The 18736-nt window shown below is 46.0% G+C and overlaps 1 protein-coding gene across 1 annotated transcript; it reads right to left on the bottom strand.

The window, feature by feature from the left end:
• Window positions 1-9602: 9602 nt before the first annotated feature.
• On the bottom strand, window positions 9603-10985 carry LOC124165047 (piggyBac transposable element-derived protein 4-like). Its single transcript, XM_046542286.1, has one exon. The coding sequence runs from the start codon at window positions 10983-10985 to the stop codon at window positions 9603-9605; it is 1383 nt and encodes a 460-aa protein (XP_046398242.1).
• Window positions 10986-18736: the final 7751 nt, after the last annotated feature.

Here is an 18736-nt window from a genome sequence, read left to right as displayed (position 1 = left end):
CTTCCGAATTTTTCATCAAGTTTTTTAAATAACTCATTAAGGCTGGTAATTTCGGTGCCTCCACTCCTGTGCTCTATTCTATCCTCCGCCTTCTCCGCTTGCGGCTCCTCATCCCAGTTAGAAACGTCAATGATTTTCACCTCACTACTGGCATCAGACCCGTCCTCATCGTACCTAGGGGGTTCGCGATATTCTCTAAAACTCTTACCTTCCGGTTCCATCGCGTACGAGAGTAATTATTACAACAAAATACACAAGGAAAAAATAACAATGAAATTCGCACTTCGCTGAAAGAGTAACAATCATGAAAATCACGCTAAGGCAAGTCACGGTCAAGGCTACCACCGCAACACACGTTACCCACACTTTATCTAATACGGTGGCCAACTGACTGACGCCCAGCAAAAACACAATTAAATCCGGACATCTTACAAGAACATGAGCAGAAATGAAAGGGACGCATACAAAATTAGGAATCTGATTCACAAATTTAAGAAAAAATCGCTCCAAGAAATTTCCGCGATCTATGCAAAACGAAACGAATTTACTAATCACTCCGCTTGAGTCACTCGAGTCTAAGGTCCCTGCTCGGGCGCCAATGATGTAACCCCACCGTGCGGGGCACATTCGGGGAGGTGGGAGATTGGAGGGCAAAAGGGGGGGGGCGGAGGTGTAGCGGGGATATTCCGTGCACCTGGGGCGAGGGAATGGGATTTTGGGAAAGGGTAGGAGGGGAAGTTTAGGGGTGATGAGACCTGAGACAGGAGCGTTCGGATAAAGAAAGCCGTTCGACTGCGTAGTTCGCTCAACATAAATTTAATGAGTTTAAATATGATCATTTACAAATACAAGCAAATCAATGGCAAAAGTAACAATTAACCTCTTCTCCTTGAATTCAATGAAATACAACGCATAATTCACTATGCTGCACAACAGAAAAAAATTTCAGTCCTTAACCTAAACCCAAAAAAAATCACACTACACGTTTTCACATTCATAACCCATACAAAAACCACAAGAAAAGGGGGCAAATAAAAAAAAAACAAGAAACGGGGGGGGAATGGAAATATGAAACAACGAAATAGATATTGCACAGAAATTCACACGGTAATAGGGGGAAGTACTGTCCTCTTCTCTATTTGTGCGGGGAATTTTATCAATGTTTTTAATGAATTCTCTTCTTGACTTGGTGAAGTGGGAATTTTCTTCTGTTCCTTGAAGGGGGGGGGGGGGAATGGGATTTCGTGGCTTTTTCTCTTACAGTTTGTTGAATTTTCGGAGCTCTCGATCTGCTGATCGTGGCGATTCGGTTCCGCGGCGTAGGCTGCTCTGCGTCAACTCCGGCAGGTTCACGAGTGGGAGATGGCCTCTCTGCGACAGTTGGGAGATCCTTTCATCGGCACCACGAGTCTACCTTGCAACTCCGACTCGCGTTGGGCACCCTCTCTCTCTCTCTCTCTCTCGGGATCTCTCCACCAACTTTTTTCTCTGCCTCCCCACACTCCGCCTACTCTTGGGAGCGTTTTTTTTTCTTTGTTCGGAATCGCCAAAAAAGAAAATCATCTAAACCCTCTTTCCTCCGGTGCACCACGTTATATAGCCATTGAGGGGAGGAAACACCGGGGAGGGGGGGGGTCAGGGGAAAGAAAGGGATGATGCACTTAGGGCTGGACGGTCACTTCACCAAGGACACGGGGGGGGGAAAACCACGTTCTTCTTCGTCTTAAGAATTCGACTTGCACACATATGGAGGGGGGGGGGGGAGGGAGAGCATTACAAATTGTGGGGAGGAAAATAGGGAAACATCAAATGGGGACTCAATGATTCATGACACTCACGCACACATTCACACGAACACATATCAAAAGAAAAAAAAACGGCCTTCCTTTACCTCGCACTCCCGTCTCATGCGCCACTATGTAAGCGGGCAGAATGCACCGGTTACAATATATATATATATATATATATAAATAGTTCAAGTTAATAACGATAAACACAGAGACACAAAAAAGAAACACTCACATTGAAAAAATAAACTCGTCGAAGCTATCGAAGCACTTCAGGCTTCTTCGTCAGCTGAAGAATGAATGGTGAGGAAAGGAGAGGGTTGGAAAAGGGAAAAGAGGGGTAAGGGGAGAGGTGTATGGGGAGGGGGAGTTAGGAATAGGGGTTAGGATGCAACGTTCAGACCCGGAGAGCTATTGGCTTGAAAGTGCCAAATGCACGCCAATTCGAGGGTGTGGAGGTTGAGGGCGGAGTCGGTGGGAGGGAGGGAGGCAATAATGGATACTTTGTAGCAATGATTGAAAATGGAATCATGTGAAAGACAATGTGTAGGAACTGGTAGAGAGGAGTGGGGGGAAGATGGACAACAGGAGGCGCGATGATTGTTAATTCTGAGATTGAGAGGTGTAGTGCATAGGCCAATATAGAAAGCAGGGCAGAAATTACAATGAAGAAGGTAGATGATGTTGGTGGAAGTACAAGTAGTGGAGGGGAAAATCGGTAGGCATTTAAGCTTGGGGAGAAAAGAGGCAGGGGGTGGAGAGAATATCTTGCAGGTTTTACACCTGGGACGATTGCAAGGTGAGGGTGTGGAGATAGTGACTGACTGTGACTTTTGGAGAGGGCGGGTGGCTTTAAATATGGTGTTTAAATTCGGTGGTCTCTTAAATGTTATCCGAGGAGTGGACGGGAAAATCTGAGAGGTGGACTTGTGTTTGGAAAGGATGGGGTACAGGTCCTTCAATAAGTTTTGTAGCAAATGAGCACCAGGGAAGTAGGTTGTGAGCAGAGAAGGAGAGCAATGTTTGTCTGCGCGGGGTTTATTGTGAATGGCCGGTTTTTTTCTTATTTTGTTCAACAAGAGTTTTTCGGGGTAGCCGCGGTGAAGAAGAGAGGTGTGGAGTTTGGAGAGGAATTTTTGAAGGTCTTCGGGGTTATTACAGATTCTGTGTCCCCGGACAGAGAGGGAATAAGGGATGGAACGTTTGGTGTGTGGTGGATGGCAACTGCTGTAGTGAAGGTATTGTTGTTTGTTGGTAGCTTTGATGTGAACCGATGTTTTGAATTTGTTATTATCTGAAAGGTGTATGTCCACATCTAGGAAGGTGATATTGGTTTTGGAGATGGAAGAGGTGAAAGAGACTGAGGCAGAAGCGTTAAGTGAAGAAACAAAGGTATTGAGAGAGTCGATGTCATGAGGCCAGAGAATGAAAATGTCATCTATGTATCTGAGCCAAAGAAGAGGTTTTAGAGGGTAATCAGTGAGGAAATTTTCTTCAAACAGGCCAAGGAAAAGATTTGCATAAGAAGGGCTAAACCTACTGCCCATGGCGCAGCCAGATATTTGCAGATAGTAGTTATTGTTAAAAGAGAAGGCATTGTGGGTGAGAATGAAATGGGAAAGATCAAGAAGGAAGTCAGTGCTAGGGTTTTGAGGAGTGGGTCGTAATGAAAGATAGTGGCGGAGAGCAGCGAGTCCCTCAGAATGAGGGATTGAAGTGTAAAGTGAGGTTACATCAATAGTGGCCATGATAATGGGTTGATTGGGGGGGAGGGAAATGGAGTTGAGTTTAGAAAGGAAGTCATGAGAATCTTTGATGTATGATGGAAGGGACTGAACGAAGGGTTGGAGATAGAAATCAACGAAGGCCGATATTCGCTCCGTAGGAGAGTTGCGAGAGGAAACAATGGGGCGGCCTGGGTTATTAGTTTTATGAATTTTTGGAAGGATGTAGAAAGATGGCGAAGTGGGGTGAGCTGGTAAGAGAAGAGAAATGTCTGACTGGCTTAGGCCCTCAGAGGGAGCATTTGTTTTTAGTAGGGCATTCAATTCTGTGTGAAAATCAGAGGTAGGATCTGATGAGAGAGGGGAGTAGGAGGAAGGGTCTCCTAGTAGTCGGTTGCACTCTGATATGTAGTCGCTGGTGTCAAGTACAACGACCGTGGAACCTTTGTCGGCCGAGGTAATCACTATGTTAGGGTTTTTTTGGAGTTTCCTGATGGCGGCGGACTCCGAGGGGGAGAGATTTGGCGGCGGGTGGAGAGAGCGTAGGAAAGATTCACTCGAAGCCCTAGAGAGGAGACAGTTGATAAAAATTTCAAGCGGGTGGTGGGGAGGAAGAGGTTTGGGCTGGTGAGAGGACGGGGAGCGGAATTTGAAGAGGGCATTGTGAACACCCTCCGGCGTCTGTTGTCTCATGTGGGAATTCCAGAAAACCTTCCACCGAAGGTTTCGGCAAAAATGCAAAAACCGGCTATTCACAATAAACCCCGCGCAGACAAACATTGCTCTCCTTCTCTGCTCACAACCTACTTCCCTGGTGCTCATTTGCTACAAAACTTATTGAAGGACCTGTACCCCATCCTTTCCAAACACAAGTCCACCTCTCAGATTTTCCCGTCCACTCCTCGGATAACATTTAAGAGACCACCGAATTTAAACACCATATTTAAAGCCACCCGCCCTCTCCAAAAGTCACAGTCAGTCACTATCTCCACACCCTCACCTTGCAATCGTCCCAGGTGTAAAACCTGCAAGATATTCTCTCCACCCCCTGCCTCTTTTCTCCCCAAGCTTAAATGCCTACCGATTTTCCCCTCCACTACTTGTACTTCCACCAACATCATCTACCTTCTTCATTGTAATTTCTGCCCTGCTTTCTATATTGGCCTATGCACTACCCCTCTCAATCTCAGAATTAACAATCATCGCGCCTCCTGTTGTCCATCTTCCCCCCACTCCTCTCTACCAGTTCCTACACATTGTCTTTCACATGATTCCATTTTCAATCATTGCTACAAAGTATCCATTATTGCCTCCCTCCCTCCCACCGACTCCGCCCTCAACCTCCACACCCTCGAATTGGCGTGCATTTGGCACTTCCAAGCCAATAGCTCTCCGGGTCTGAACGTTGCATCCTAACCCCTATTCCTAACTCCCCCTCCCCATACACCTCTCCCCTTACCCCTCTTTTCCCTTTTCCAACCCTCTCCTTTCCTCACCATTCATTCTTCAGCTGACGAAGAAGCCTGAAGTGCTTCGATAGCTTCGACGAGTTTATTTTTTCAATGTGAGTGTTTCTTTTTTGTGTCTCTGTGTTTATCGTTATTAACTTGAACTATTTATATTACGTGCCACGTGCATATCATATTTTCCAAAACATTGTATATATATATATATATATATATATATATATATATATAAAGTCTTGAGGAAAGCGCACTACGCGATAGTATAAATAACGAACAAAATAAACACTAATAAAAAACATAGGAACACATAGAAAAGGACACTCACAAAGAAGCTTGCAAACGTTTCAGCGGGTTGACCCGCTATCGTCAGTGCTGAAGGTGAACTGCTGCAGGCGGATCCTCCAGAAGCTCTCCTTGGTGGAGTAGTGGGGGTGGAAGAAGGGGAAGGGGAGAAGGGGGGGTAGGGTTTGCTTTGACTATTAGTGGGCAATGTTTAGCCCGGGCGTTTCGAACGCCTTTTCAACCCAAATATGTGCCATTTCCCTCGTTCTCACCTCGATGATGGTTGCGTTTTCTGGCAGAATTTCAATGATGGTTAGGGAAAAACATTTATCGAAGGAACTATTGTGTGAGGCGGTGTGAATGGGGACGGGTTCATGAAAGGGGGGGGTTTTGCAGGAGTGTCTGTGGTTGTTCATTCGGATGGATATGGGTGTGGTGCATTCTCCTATGTAGTACGAGGGGCAAAAATTACAAAGTAGCTTGTAGACAGCGTTGAAGGAAGTACAAGACGGTATGGAGGAGGATCTATTGATGACAGGTGAAGTGGTGGGGCGTAGCAGAGGGCAGCACTTGCAACGAGGGCGTTTGCATGGAGTAAGGGAGGAGAGTGGGGGGAGTGTGTGTCGGAGGAGGGGGCGGGTGGATTTTAAAATATTACCTAAGTTAGGTGCTCTTCTGTAGGCAATGGAGGGGCAGGATGGAAGAAGAGCAGCTGTGGTTTTGTTTTTGCTGATGATGGGGTACAGATCTTTTAATATTTTTTTAATTTTTTGAGAGCCAGGGAAGAATGTGGTGGTGAGATTGAGTTTTCTGGTTTGTTCTTTTTTGGTGCGTGGGGTGTACTGTTCAGAGGGAGAGAGTATTTTCTTTTTAAGCAGGGATTCTGGATACTCTCGTTTGAGGAGAGCATGGTGGAAGTTCTGTGTGGCTCTTTGAAGAGATGGTGAATTGTTGCAGATGCGATGGGCGCGGACTGAGAGGGAGTAGGGGATTGCGTGTTTGGTGTGAGGTGGATGGCAACTGGTGTAGTGTAGGTATTGTTCATGGTTGGTGGGTTTTTTGTGGATGGAGGTGCTGAAGGTATTGTTTTCAAGGTGGATGTTTATGTCAAGGAAGGTAAGGGAGGAGGCAGTAATTGATGAAGTGAAAGAAACGGATGAGGTGGAGTTGAGGGATGCAATGAAAGTGTCAAGCGAATCACGCCCATGGGCCCATAATAAGAAAATGTCGTCGATGAATCGGACCCACAGGAGAGGCTTGAGGGTTTGGGAATTTAGAAAGGAGCTTTCCAGGTGGCCCATGTAGAGGTTTGCATAGGCTGGGGCCATTCTGTTTCCATTCTGGCTGGCGACAATTGACGTCGTTTCACTCTATACTTCTATTCCCCACCACGAAGGCCTCAATGCCCTCAACCATTTTCTTGCCCAACGCCCTCAGCCTCACTCTCCCTCCACCAACTTCATCATCCAATTTACCGAACTAATTCTTAACAAAAACGCCTTCAATTTCAACGACACCAAATACCTACAAAAGCGAGGAGTCCCGATGGGAACCAGAATGGCCCCAGCCTATGCAAACCTCTACATGGGCCACCTGGAAAGCTCCTTTCTAAATTCCCAAACCCTCAAGCCTCTCCTGTGGGTCCGATTCATCGACGACATTTTCTTATTATGGGCCCATGGGCGTGATTCGCTTGACACTTTCATTGCATTCCTCAACTCCACCTCATCCGTTTCTTTCACTTCATCAATTTCTGCCTCCTCCCTTACCTTCCTTGACATAAACATCCACCTTGAAAACAATACCTTCAGCACCTCCATCCACAAAAAACCCACCAACCATGAACAATACCTACACTACACCAGTTGCCATCCACCTCACACCAAACACGCAATCCCCTACTCCCTCTCAGTCCGCGCCCATCGCATCTGCAACAATTCACCATCTCTTCAAAGAGCCACACAGAACCTCCACCATGCTCTCCTCAAACGAGAGTATCCAGAATCCCTGCTTAAAAAGAAAATACTCTCTCCCTCCGAACAGTACACCCCACGCACCAAAAAAGAACAAACCAGAAAACTCAATCTCACCACCACATTCTTCCCTGGCTCTCAAAAAATTAAAAAAATATTAAAAGATCTGTACCCCATCATCAGCAAAAACAAAACCACAGCTGCTCTTCTTCCATCCTGCCCCTCCATTGCCTACAGAAGAGCACCTAACTTAGGTAATATTTTAAAATCCACCCGCCCCCTCCTCCGACACACACTCCCCCCACTCTCCTCCCTTACTCCATGCAAACGCCCTCGTTGCAAGTGCTGCCCTCTGCTACGCCCCACCACTTCACCTGTCATCAATAGATCCTCCTCCATACCGTCTTGTACTTCCTTCAACGCTGTCTACAAGCTACTTTGTAATTTTTGCCCCTCGTACTACATAGGAGAATGCACCACACCCATATCCATCCGAATGAACAACCACAGACACTCCTGCAAAACCCCTCCCTTTCATGAACCCGTCCCCATTCACACCGCCTCACACAATAGTTCCTTCGATAAATGTTTTTCCCTAACCATCATTGAAATTCTGCCAGAAAACGCAACCATCATCGAGGTGAGAACGAGGGAAATGGCACATATTTGGGTTGAAAAGGCGTTCGAAACGCCCGGGCTAAACATTGCCCACTAATAGTCAAAGCAAACCCTACCCCCCCTTCCCCCCTTCTCCCCTTCCCCTTCTTCCACCCCCACTACTCCACCAAGGAGAGCTTCTGGAGGATCCGCCTGCAGCAGTTCACCTTCAGCACTGACGATAGCGGGTCAACCCGCTGAAACGTTTGCAAGCTTCTTTGTGAGTGTCCTTTTCTATGTGTTCCTATGTTTTTTATTAGTGTTTATTTTGTTCGTTATTTATACTATCGCGTAGTGCGCTTTCCTCAAGACTTTATATTACGGCTATTCAGCCCAAGTTCTATCATCTTCGTGTTCGTCGTCTCATCAGTGCCTCAAGCTGCTGTGACATCATTCTTGTGAGTGTTCCTCCTCTCCTTTCAATCACTTTCACCTTCTTACTTTTTTCCTTTCCAAACTATTCCAAATGTGCAATCCCCCACCCACCCATCTTTGGCTAAAACATGCTCGTTCCAACGCGCACAAGATCGCCCAGTACACCAGCCACACCGAATTTCTCACCTCATGCTTATCCTTAAATATTCCCCCCAATGGCTTCACCATCAAGTTCCCCCTCACAGGTATTCCCCCTAGCATGCACCCTCATCTACGCATATCAATTTTTCACCAATCTCTTATGTTCACCAATTTAATATTATCCCACTATCAATCCCTCCTCCACACACACACTAGCAATCTCATATCCCTCACAAAAATCATTGCTATGTCCCAGCCGCATTTACTAACCGAACTTAACCCTTTCGCGCCGGACCTTCGTTTAGGGAAACTCTTCCTCGTTACGAGTCTCTTGAAATTTTTCTTTACTCCTCTGTACGAAGCTTCCTCGCGTTGACGGTTAGCAGTGGTTCCTTTCCTAACCCTTTTTTGACCCAACTCAGCGGGGCGCCAATCCCTTTCCTCGGCCTCTGTCCCAGACCCTAAAAGGATTAATATCCCCTTCCTAGCGCTAGTCCGCGGTCAACTGACTGAAATATTAATGTTTAATATATGCAAATATTTGTTGTTCGCATCGATTTTTTTACACTCAAAATGAATTTTGTGTTTTTTTCTGAGCGTGCAGAAATTTTAAACGAATTTATAGCGTTCAAATTGACGGAACTAGTATATTTCTATCAAATTAATTTATGCTTGGTTTAAATTTTCTTAGCAAAATTTGATAAATATATATTTCCCATCCTTCTTTTTCATCCGGGCTTTGGACCGGCAAAGGCGAAGTTAAAAATATTTTTTTTACTTTTGTATTTTATAATTTTTTTTTATGTTTTTATGATCTTTTTTAGCTCAAAAGTGTTCACTAATTAAAAGTTTTTCTGAGTGTGATAGAGTTTAAAACATGGAGCCATGCACAATCCCACGTCGCACTCCTTGCACATGTAACGTGACTCACATCTTTTACCGTGCTTGCTACACACTGCACATCTTTTCCGAAGCAATAACTTGGATAAAGGGTGCTCAGGAACAAAGTCAGGAAAATGCCTTTCACTCAATCTTCGAACATTCTCCTCATTCGATCTTCTTCCGGCACTTGATTTATTTTGTTTCTTGTGATATGTTTCTAAAAGTTCACGAATCACGGAGAGATGGAACTTTTGCATTGGAATTTTCTCCTTTGTTATGAATTTGTACAATGAATAAGAGTTTAACATGGAAATATCAACCAAGTGGAAAAAAAAACTTTTTGTACCACTTTAAGGATTTCCTAACACTTTCAATGGAGCTCAGCATCATGTCCGCCTTGTCGACAGCCCCCATGAAGCGATTATAGTCAACGATGCACTCAGGTTTCTTCGTCACTACTCCTGTTTGCCTATCTTTCTTTGTCGTTTCAATGACTCCGGCTGAGTGGCAAGTGGACAACATCCACACCTCTCTTTTGTCGCACCATTTCAATGCTAATAATTTTTCAGATGATCTGAACCTCAGCTCGCCTTTTTTTAACTTCTCCTCCATTCTCGGCATATCCCTTCTACTCCTGCGAACCGTTCCGCAAGCATTTGTTGCCCTGTCATGTAGCCAACAGAATAATGCCGGGCTGGAATACCAGTTGTCCACGTAAAGGGTGTGGCCTTTATCCAAATAAGTATGCATAAGAGTGGACACAATATCTCCGGATTTGCCTAAGTCCGCATGCTGCTCCACAATGTCACTTTTTGCTCCCGTGTAAACAACAAAATCCAGGATGAAACCAGTTTCGCAGTCACAGATGACGAATGTTTTTATGCCGAATCGACTTCTTTTAGACGGAATGAACTGTTTAAAGAAAAGACGTCCCTTAAAAAGCATTAAGCTTTCATCTATGCACAGGTTTTTAAATGGCACCAAATTATTTTTAAAGGCGGCACGCAGATGATCTACCACGGGACGGATTTTAAACAGGCGATCTCCCTGATTCGACTCCCTGTTGTCCGAAAAATGAAGCATCCTCAGGATCGAGAGATATCTATCTCTAGTCATCAGATCGCCAAAAATGGGAGTCTTCATCAAAATATCCTTGGTCCAGTATTCGTGGAGAGAAAGTTTCTTCACACGAGGCATCAATAGAGTTATGGCGAGAAAGCTATAAATTTCTTCAGGGGTAGTGTATCTCCATGTTTTTATTCGTGACACTGTAACTTCCGAAGAAATCTCCATCGTGTACTCAAAAAAGCGATTGGTTTCCTCTGAAATTAAGGTTACCAAATCAGTGGAGAAGAAAACTTCAAAGAATGACCTAATAGGAGAACTTGCAGACAATGCCGCCTTACAGCCAGAGGATGAGGAATCAAAATTGTGGATTTTTGGAGTGAAGTCCCCTGAAAACCAATCTATGCCTTTGGAGGTAGTCTTTCTTCTTTTCGTGGCAAGCTCTTCCACCTCATTTGATGTGTCATTCGAAGATGAAGTGGAGATGTTCTGCAGATGTGTCGATTCAGCACTCTCTTCTTCACAATCCGAGACATCCTCTTCGGAATCGGCATCGAAATCTTCATCTTCGCTGTCACTCTTGGTCAAAAACTCCAGTATTGAGTCATCTGGTATAGACCTTTTCTTAGCCATGATGAGACGAAATGCAATACGTACACAAATTGTTGCAAAGAGAGAATCCACCTCGCACACAGAAATAGTTATTTGAAATACGGACAACAGGACGATACTGCTTGCTTCAGAGCCAAGGATGAACTGAGAAACAACTCAAAAATGAGGAATAAAAATAGGCACTTACAGACGTACGGATGTACCCGGGGTTTTCCAAATAACTAACAAGACACAAGGCTTGCCTGAGAAAATGGCTAAGAGAAGGTAACCTCTCCATGAAGACTCATTTGAGAGCTTCATAAATGGGAAGATTATAGTGCTTCAGATTTGGTTTACCGAGAAACCACGGTGAGCATTAGGAATTCTGCGAAAAAGCTATTACAGCAGCACAACACTATGAAGGTATATAGGTGGAGTGCCTTTTCATGGGTGCATTCAAAGTCTCTTATCTGGAACGCCACGGGGGACCTAGCCATCCAGCTCTAAAATGTCATTCGAAAACACCACCAGCCAGACTCCACAGGGATTACCAATGAAAGGGTCTGAGTAATGGCTTTTTTACGATGCATATTCTAAGAAATATGGAATTAACATTCCTAAGGAAGAATTCCAGGAACTTTGCCATTAGAAAAATCGTAACCACGATCTTGCTTTTGGTAAAAATGTAGGTTGAGAAGCAATAGGTTTTCCCAAATCCAAATCTGAAGAAATCGGGAAAGCGATATGTTAGAATACGGGAACTCGAAATGAAATGAAATATGAGAAACACAGAATAATGCTACAACGAACAAATTGAACCACAAAATTTTCCAACAGCGTACGCCAATCATATCTTCGACTGTTGTTCTATAACTCCGTTGATATTAACGTTAGAATTTCGTTTGAAATTTCCATTTGGTCAGCAAAAAAAGAAGAATTCATTTCTAGCATTGAATTTCAAAAGTAAGCAACAAATATTTTTTTGGAAAATACGCTCCAAATAGGAGTACTTGACCGCGAGGAGAGGATAGGAAAGGGTCGACCTCAGCGGCCGAAGAAGGGATTGGGCTCGCGCTAAGAGGGATCTCGAGGGGCGACCGCGTCCGTAGGTCTATTGTGTCCGCCACGGTCACTTTTTCTCGACCTGTGCCACACATATGCGGCATTCGTTCATTATGGTAAGAAAGTTCTCGCCGCACAGGTGTGGCATTCGTTGTTCAGGCAAAAAAATCCGCACCGCACAGGTGCGGGATTCGGCGCGAAAGGGTTAATCAAATCCTTTCTTCCGCCCGGCGACATCTTTCCCGGAGACGCGCCAAACATCTACACAAATTGTCGAATCTGTGCACTTCATTTCTTCGTGCCGGCCTTCAACTCCCCCTAACGGGTCTTGCACCCCCACCCCCACCCACTCCTCCGCCTCTCTTCCTTTACAAACCTGACCTGGCCACAATACTCAAACTCCCCCTCCCACCAATGGACTTTCCGGCACCACCCAACCCCCGCCCCCCATCGCGACCGCCTCCATACACGCAGTGCGAAAACGAGGCAGACAATGCAACGAACCCTTCCCCCCAAGACAATGTAGTGAATCTTTCTTCGCATGTCCTCGACGCCAACGAGCGGGCAGTCCTCAGTAAAGGATTATCTTTTTCACCCACGCCGAAAGTTAACCACGTGAGCCTTGTGACGGACGCCCTGAATTTTTGCCGGAACCTGCGTTGGAAAGCATTCTGGCAGTCCCAACAAAACACATCTTCCAACCACGACACTCTTCACCCACTGGCCCAATTCGCCCCACCGTCTGTACGAGAACCTAAACCACTTCATGCAAACCATCCCGTAGAGATATTCATTAAACTTTTTCTCAACAGAATCAGTGATCCCAATTTCCTCCATTCTCTCACCCCACCTAAAAATCTCACACGCCTGGAATTCCAGGCCTTAAGAAATCTCTCCACCAACAAAGACATCATCATAACCTCAGCGGATAAGGGCTCAACGGTAGTCGTTCTTGACAAAGATAAATATGTGGAGGAAGGTTTAAGACAACTGAACGACCCGACTTCCTATTCTCCCCTCCCTAATGATCCCAACCCGCAATTTCAGAAAGAAATCCTCTCCTTCCTAAAAAATTTTGGCCCCGCAGAAGGACTCAGCCCCTCCGACATTAATCTTCTCTCACCTGCTGATTTCAACACTCCACAATTCTATCTTCTCCCCAAAATACACAAACCCAATAACCCAGGCCGCCCCATTGTGTCTAGCCGCAATTCCCCAACCGAAAGAATATCAGCCCTTCTAGATCACTACTTGCAACCTCTTGTCACCACCCTTCCATCCTTCATAAAAGACTCCTATCATTTCCTAAGCATACTTAACTCAACCCCTATCCCTACCGGTACCAATCTCCTAATGGCGACAATTGACGTCGTTTCACTCTATACTTCTATTCCCCACCAAGAAGGCCTCAATGCCCTCAACCATTTTCTTGCCCAACGCCCTCAGCCTCACTCTCCCTCCACCAACTTCATCATCCAATTAACCGAACTAATTCTTAACAAAAACGCCTTCAATTTCAACGACACCATCTACCTACAAAAGCGAGGAGTCCCGATGGGAACCAGAATGGCCCCAGCCTATGCAAACCTCTACATGGGCCACCTGGAAAGCTCCTTTCTAAATTCCCAAACCCTCAACCCTCTCCTGTGGGTCCGATTCATCGACGACATTTTCTTATTATGGGCCCATGGGCGTGATTCGCTTGACACTTTCATTGCATCCCTCAACTCCACCTCATCCGTTTCTTTCACTTCATCAATTTCTGCCTCCTCCCTTACCTTCCTTGACATAAACATCCACCTTGAAAACAATACCTTCAGCACCTCCATCCACAAAAAACCCACCAACCATGAACAATACCTACACTACACCAGTTGCCATCCACCTCACACCAAACACGCAATCCCCTACTCCCTCTCAGTCCGCGCCCATCGCATCTGCAACAATTCACCATCTCTTCAAAGAGCCACACAGAACCTCCACCATGCTCTCCTCAAACGAGAGTATCCAGAATCCCTGCTTAAAAAGAAAATACTCTCTCCCTCCGAACAGTACACCCCACGCACCAAAAAAGAACAAACCAGAAAACTCAATCTCACCACCACATTCTTCCCTGGCTCTCAAAAAATTAAAAAAATATTAAAAGATCTGTACCCCATCATCAGCAAAAACAAAACCACAGCTGCTCTTCTTCCATCCTGCCCCTCCATTGCCTACAGAAGAGCACCTAACTTAGGTAATATTTTAAAATCCACCCGCCCCCTCCTCCGACACACACTCCCCCCACTCTCCTCCCTTACTCCATGCAAACGCCCTCGTTGCAAGTGCTGCCCTCTGCTACGCCCCACCACTTCACCTGTCATCAATAGATCCTCCTCCATACCGTCTTGTACTTCCTTCAACGCTGTCTACAAGCTACTTTGTAATTTTTGCCCCTCGTACTACATAGGAGAATGCACCACACCCATATCCATCCGAATGAACAACCACAGACACTCCTGCAAAACCCCCCCCTTTCATGAACCCGTCCCCATTCACACCGCCTCACACAATAGTTCCTTCGATAAATGTTTTTCCCTAACCATCATTGAAATTCTGCCAGAAAACGCAACCATCATCGAGGTGAGAACGAGGGAAATGGCACATATTTGGGTTGAAAAGGCGTTCGAAACGCCCGGGCTAAACATTGCCCACTAATAGTCAAAGCAAACCCTACCCCCCCTTCTCCCCTTCCCCTTCTTCCACCCCCACTACTCCACCAAGGAGAGCTTCTGGAGGATCCGCCTGCAGCAGTTCACCTTCAGCACTGACGATAGCGGGTCAACCCGCTGAAACGTTTGCAAGCTTCTTTGTGAGTGTCCTTTTCTATGTGTTCCTATGTTTTTTATTAGTGTTTTTATCCGTTATTTATATATATATATATATATATATATATATGCATATAAATTCACAGGTAAGGAAAGAAAGGGAAAGGAACATGGAATAGAAAAAGGACAAGGACAACGGTGCTGTGGTAGATGGAAAAAGCCAGAAATCAGAGGGTAAAAATGCGGCCTGACTGGGACTCGAACCCAGAACCTCCTGGTTGCCGGCCAGGTGCTCTACCAGTTGCGCTACCAGGACGCTTAGATTTACCATGATTTCGGCGGGGGTTTATATACAGTAAACTCCCTTTGCTTTGGCCCACAAGAGTAACCAATAGATGGCACTGGGGCAGCTCACCACTCACCAGCAGAAGGAATGGACGAGGACACAAGGATGAAAGGAAAGATACACACTCACACGATAGCAGGAAAGAGACAGGAACATGCGTTTCGGGGCACGCTGAGCCCAAGTGAAATAAGCCAATATGGCCGATACACTACTTCATTCATTCACACGACGCCTTAAGCGCAAATATGCATATAAATTCACAGGTAAGGAAAGAAAGGGAAAGGAACATGGAATAGAAAAAGGACAAGGACAACGGTGCTGTGGTAGATGGAAAAAGCCAGAAATCAGAGGGTAAAAATGCGGCCTGACTGGGACTCGAACCCAGAACCTCCTGGTTGCCGGCCAGGTGCTCTACCAGTTGCGCTACCAGGACGCTTAGATTTACCATGATTTCGGCGGGGGTTTATATACAGTAAACTCCCTTTGCTTTGGCCCACAAGAGTAACCAATAGATGGCACTGGGGCAGCTCACCACTCACCAGCAGAAGGAATGGACGAGGACACAAGGATGAAAGGAAAGATACACACTCACACGATAGCAGGAAAGAGACAGGAACATGCGTTTCGGGGCACGCTGAGCCCAAGTGAAATAAGCCAATATGGCCGATACACTACTTCATTCATTCACACGACGCCTTAAGCGCAAATATGCATATAAATTCACAGGTAAGGAAAGAAAGGGAAAGGAACATGGAATAGAAAAAGGACAAGGACAACGGTGCTGTGGTAGATGGAAAAAGCCAGAAATCAGAGGGTAAAAATGCGGCCTGACTGGGACTCGAACCCAGAACCTCCTGGTTGCCGGCCAGGTGCTCTACCAGTTGCGCTACCAGGACGCTTAGATTTACCATGATTTCGGCGGGGGTTTATATACAGTAAACTCCCTTTGCTTTGGCCCACAAGAGTAACCAATAGATGGCACTGGGGCAGCTCACCACTCACCAGCAGAAGGAATGGACGAGGACACAAGGATGAAAGGAAAGATACACACTCACACGATAGCAGGAAAGAGACAGGAACATGCGTTTCGGGGCACGCTGAGCCCAAGTGAAATAAGCCAATATGGCCGATACACTACTTCATTCATTCACACGACGCCTTAAGCGCAAATATGCATATAAATTCACAGGTAAGGAAAGAAAGGGAAAGGAACATGGAATAGAAAAAGGACAAGGACAACGGTGCTGTGGTAGATGGAAAAAGCCAGAAATCAGAGGGTAAAAATGCGGCCTGACTGGGACTCGAACCCAGAACCTCCTGGTTGCCGGCCAGGTGCTCTACCAGTTGCGCTACCAGGACGCTTAGATTTACCATGATTTCGGCGGGGGTTTATATACAGTAAACTCCCTTTGCTTTGGCCCACAAGAGTAACCAATAGATGGCACTGGGGCAGCTCACCACTCACCAGCAGAAGGAATGGACGAGGACACAAGGATGAAAGGAAAGATACACACTCACACGATAGCAGGAAAGAGACAGGAACATGCGTTTCGGGGCACGCTGAGCCCAAGTGAAATAAGCCAATATGGCCGATACACTACTTCATTCATTCACACGACGCCTTAAGCGCAAATATGCATATAAATTCACAGGTAAGGAAAGAAAGGGAAAGGAACATGGAATAGAAAAAGGACAAGGACAACGGTGCTGTGGTAGATGGAAAAAGCCAGAAATCAGAGGGTAAAAATGCGGCCTGACTGGGACTCGAACCCAGAACCTCCTGGTTGCCGGCCAGGTGCTCTACCAGTTGCGCTACCAGGACGCTTAGATTTACCATGATTTCGGCGGGGGTTTATATACAGTAAACTCCCTTTGCTTTGGCCCACAAGAGTAACCAATAGATGGCACTGGGGCAGCTCACCACTCACCAGCAGAAGGAATGGACGAGGACACAAGGATGAAAGGAAAGATACACACTCACACGATAGCAGGAAAGAGACAGGAACATGCGTTTCGGGGCACGCTGAGCCCAAGTGAAATAAGCCAATATGGCCGATACACTACTTCATTCATTCACACGACGCCTTAAGCGCAAATATGCATATAAATTCACAGGTAAGGAAAGAAAGGGAAAGGAACATGGAATAGAAAAAGGACAAGGACAACGGTGCTGTGGTAGATGGAAAAAGCCAGAAATCAGAGGGTAAAAATGCGGCCTGACTGGGACTCGAACCCAGAACCTCCTGGTTGCCGGCCAGGTGCTCTACCAGTTGCGCTACCAGGACGCTTAGATTTACCATGATTTCGGCGGGGGTTTATATACAGTAAACTCCCTTTGCTTTGGCCCACAAGAGTAACCAATAGATGGCACTGGGGCAGCTCACCACTCACCAGCAGAAGGAATGGACGAGGACACAAGGATGAAAGGAAAGATACACACTCACACGATAGCAGGAAAGAGACAGGAACATGCGTTTCGGGGCACGCTGAGCCCAAGTGAAATAAGCCAATATGGCCGATACACTACTTCATTCATTCACACGACGCCTTAAGCGCAAATATGCATATAAATTCACAGGTAAGGAAAGAAAGGGAAAGGAACATGGAATAGAAAAAGGACAAGGACAACGGTGCTGTGGTAGATGGAAAAAGCCAGAAATCAGAGGGTAAAAATGCGGCCTGACTGGGACTCGAACCCAGAACCTCCTGGTTGCCGGCCAGGTGCTCTACCAGTTGCGCTACCAGGACGCTTAGATTTACCATGATTTCGGCGGGGGTTTATATACAGTAAACTCCCTTTGCTTTGGCCCACAAGAGTAACCAATAGATGGCACTGGGGCAGCTCACCACTCACCAGCAGAAGGAATGGACGAGGACACAAGGATGAAAGGAAAGATACACACTCACACGATAGCAGGAAAGAGACAGGAACATGCGTTTCGGGGCACGCTGAGCCCAAGTGAAATAAGCCAATATGGCCGATACACTACTTCATTCATTCACACGACGCCTTAAGCGCAAATATGCATATAAATTCACAGGTAAGGAAAGAAAGGGAAAGGAACATGGAATAGAAAAAGGACAAGGACAACGGTGCTGTGGTAGATGGAAAAAGCCAGAAATCAGAGGGTAAAAATGCGGCCTGACTGGGACTCGAACCCAGAACCTCCTGGTTGCCGGCCAGGTGCTCTACCAGTTGCGCTACCAGGACGCTTAGATTTACCATGATTTCGGCGGGGGTTTATATACAGTAAACTCCCTTTGCTTTGGCCCACAAGAGTAACCAATAGATGGCACTGGGGCAGCTCACCACTCACCAGCAGAAGGAATGGACGAGGACACAAGGATGAAAGGAAAGATACACACTCACACGATAGCAGGAAAGAGACAGGAACATGCGTTTCGGGGCACGCTGAGCCCAAGTGAAATAAGCCAATATGGCCGATACACTACTTCATTCATTCACACGACGCCTTAAGCGCAAATATGCATATAAATTCACAGGTAAGGAAAGAAAGGGAAAGGAACATGGAATAGAAAAAGGACAAGGACAACGGTGCTGTGGTAGATGGAAAAAG

This window comes from Ischnura elegans, chromosome 9 (assembly GCF_921293095.1).
Source record: "Ischnura elegans chromosome 9, ioIscEleg1.1, whole genome shotgun sequence".
Taxonomy (NCBI): Eukaryota; Metazoa; Arthropoda; class Insecta; order Odonata; family Coenagrionidae; genus Ischnura; species Ischnura elegans.
This window is presented reverse-complemented; position numbering and strand designations above follow the sequence as displayed.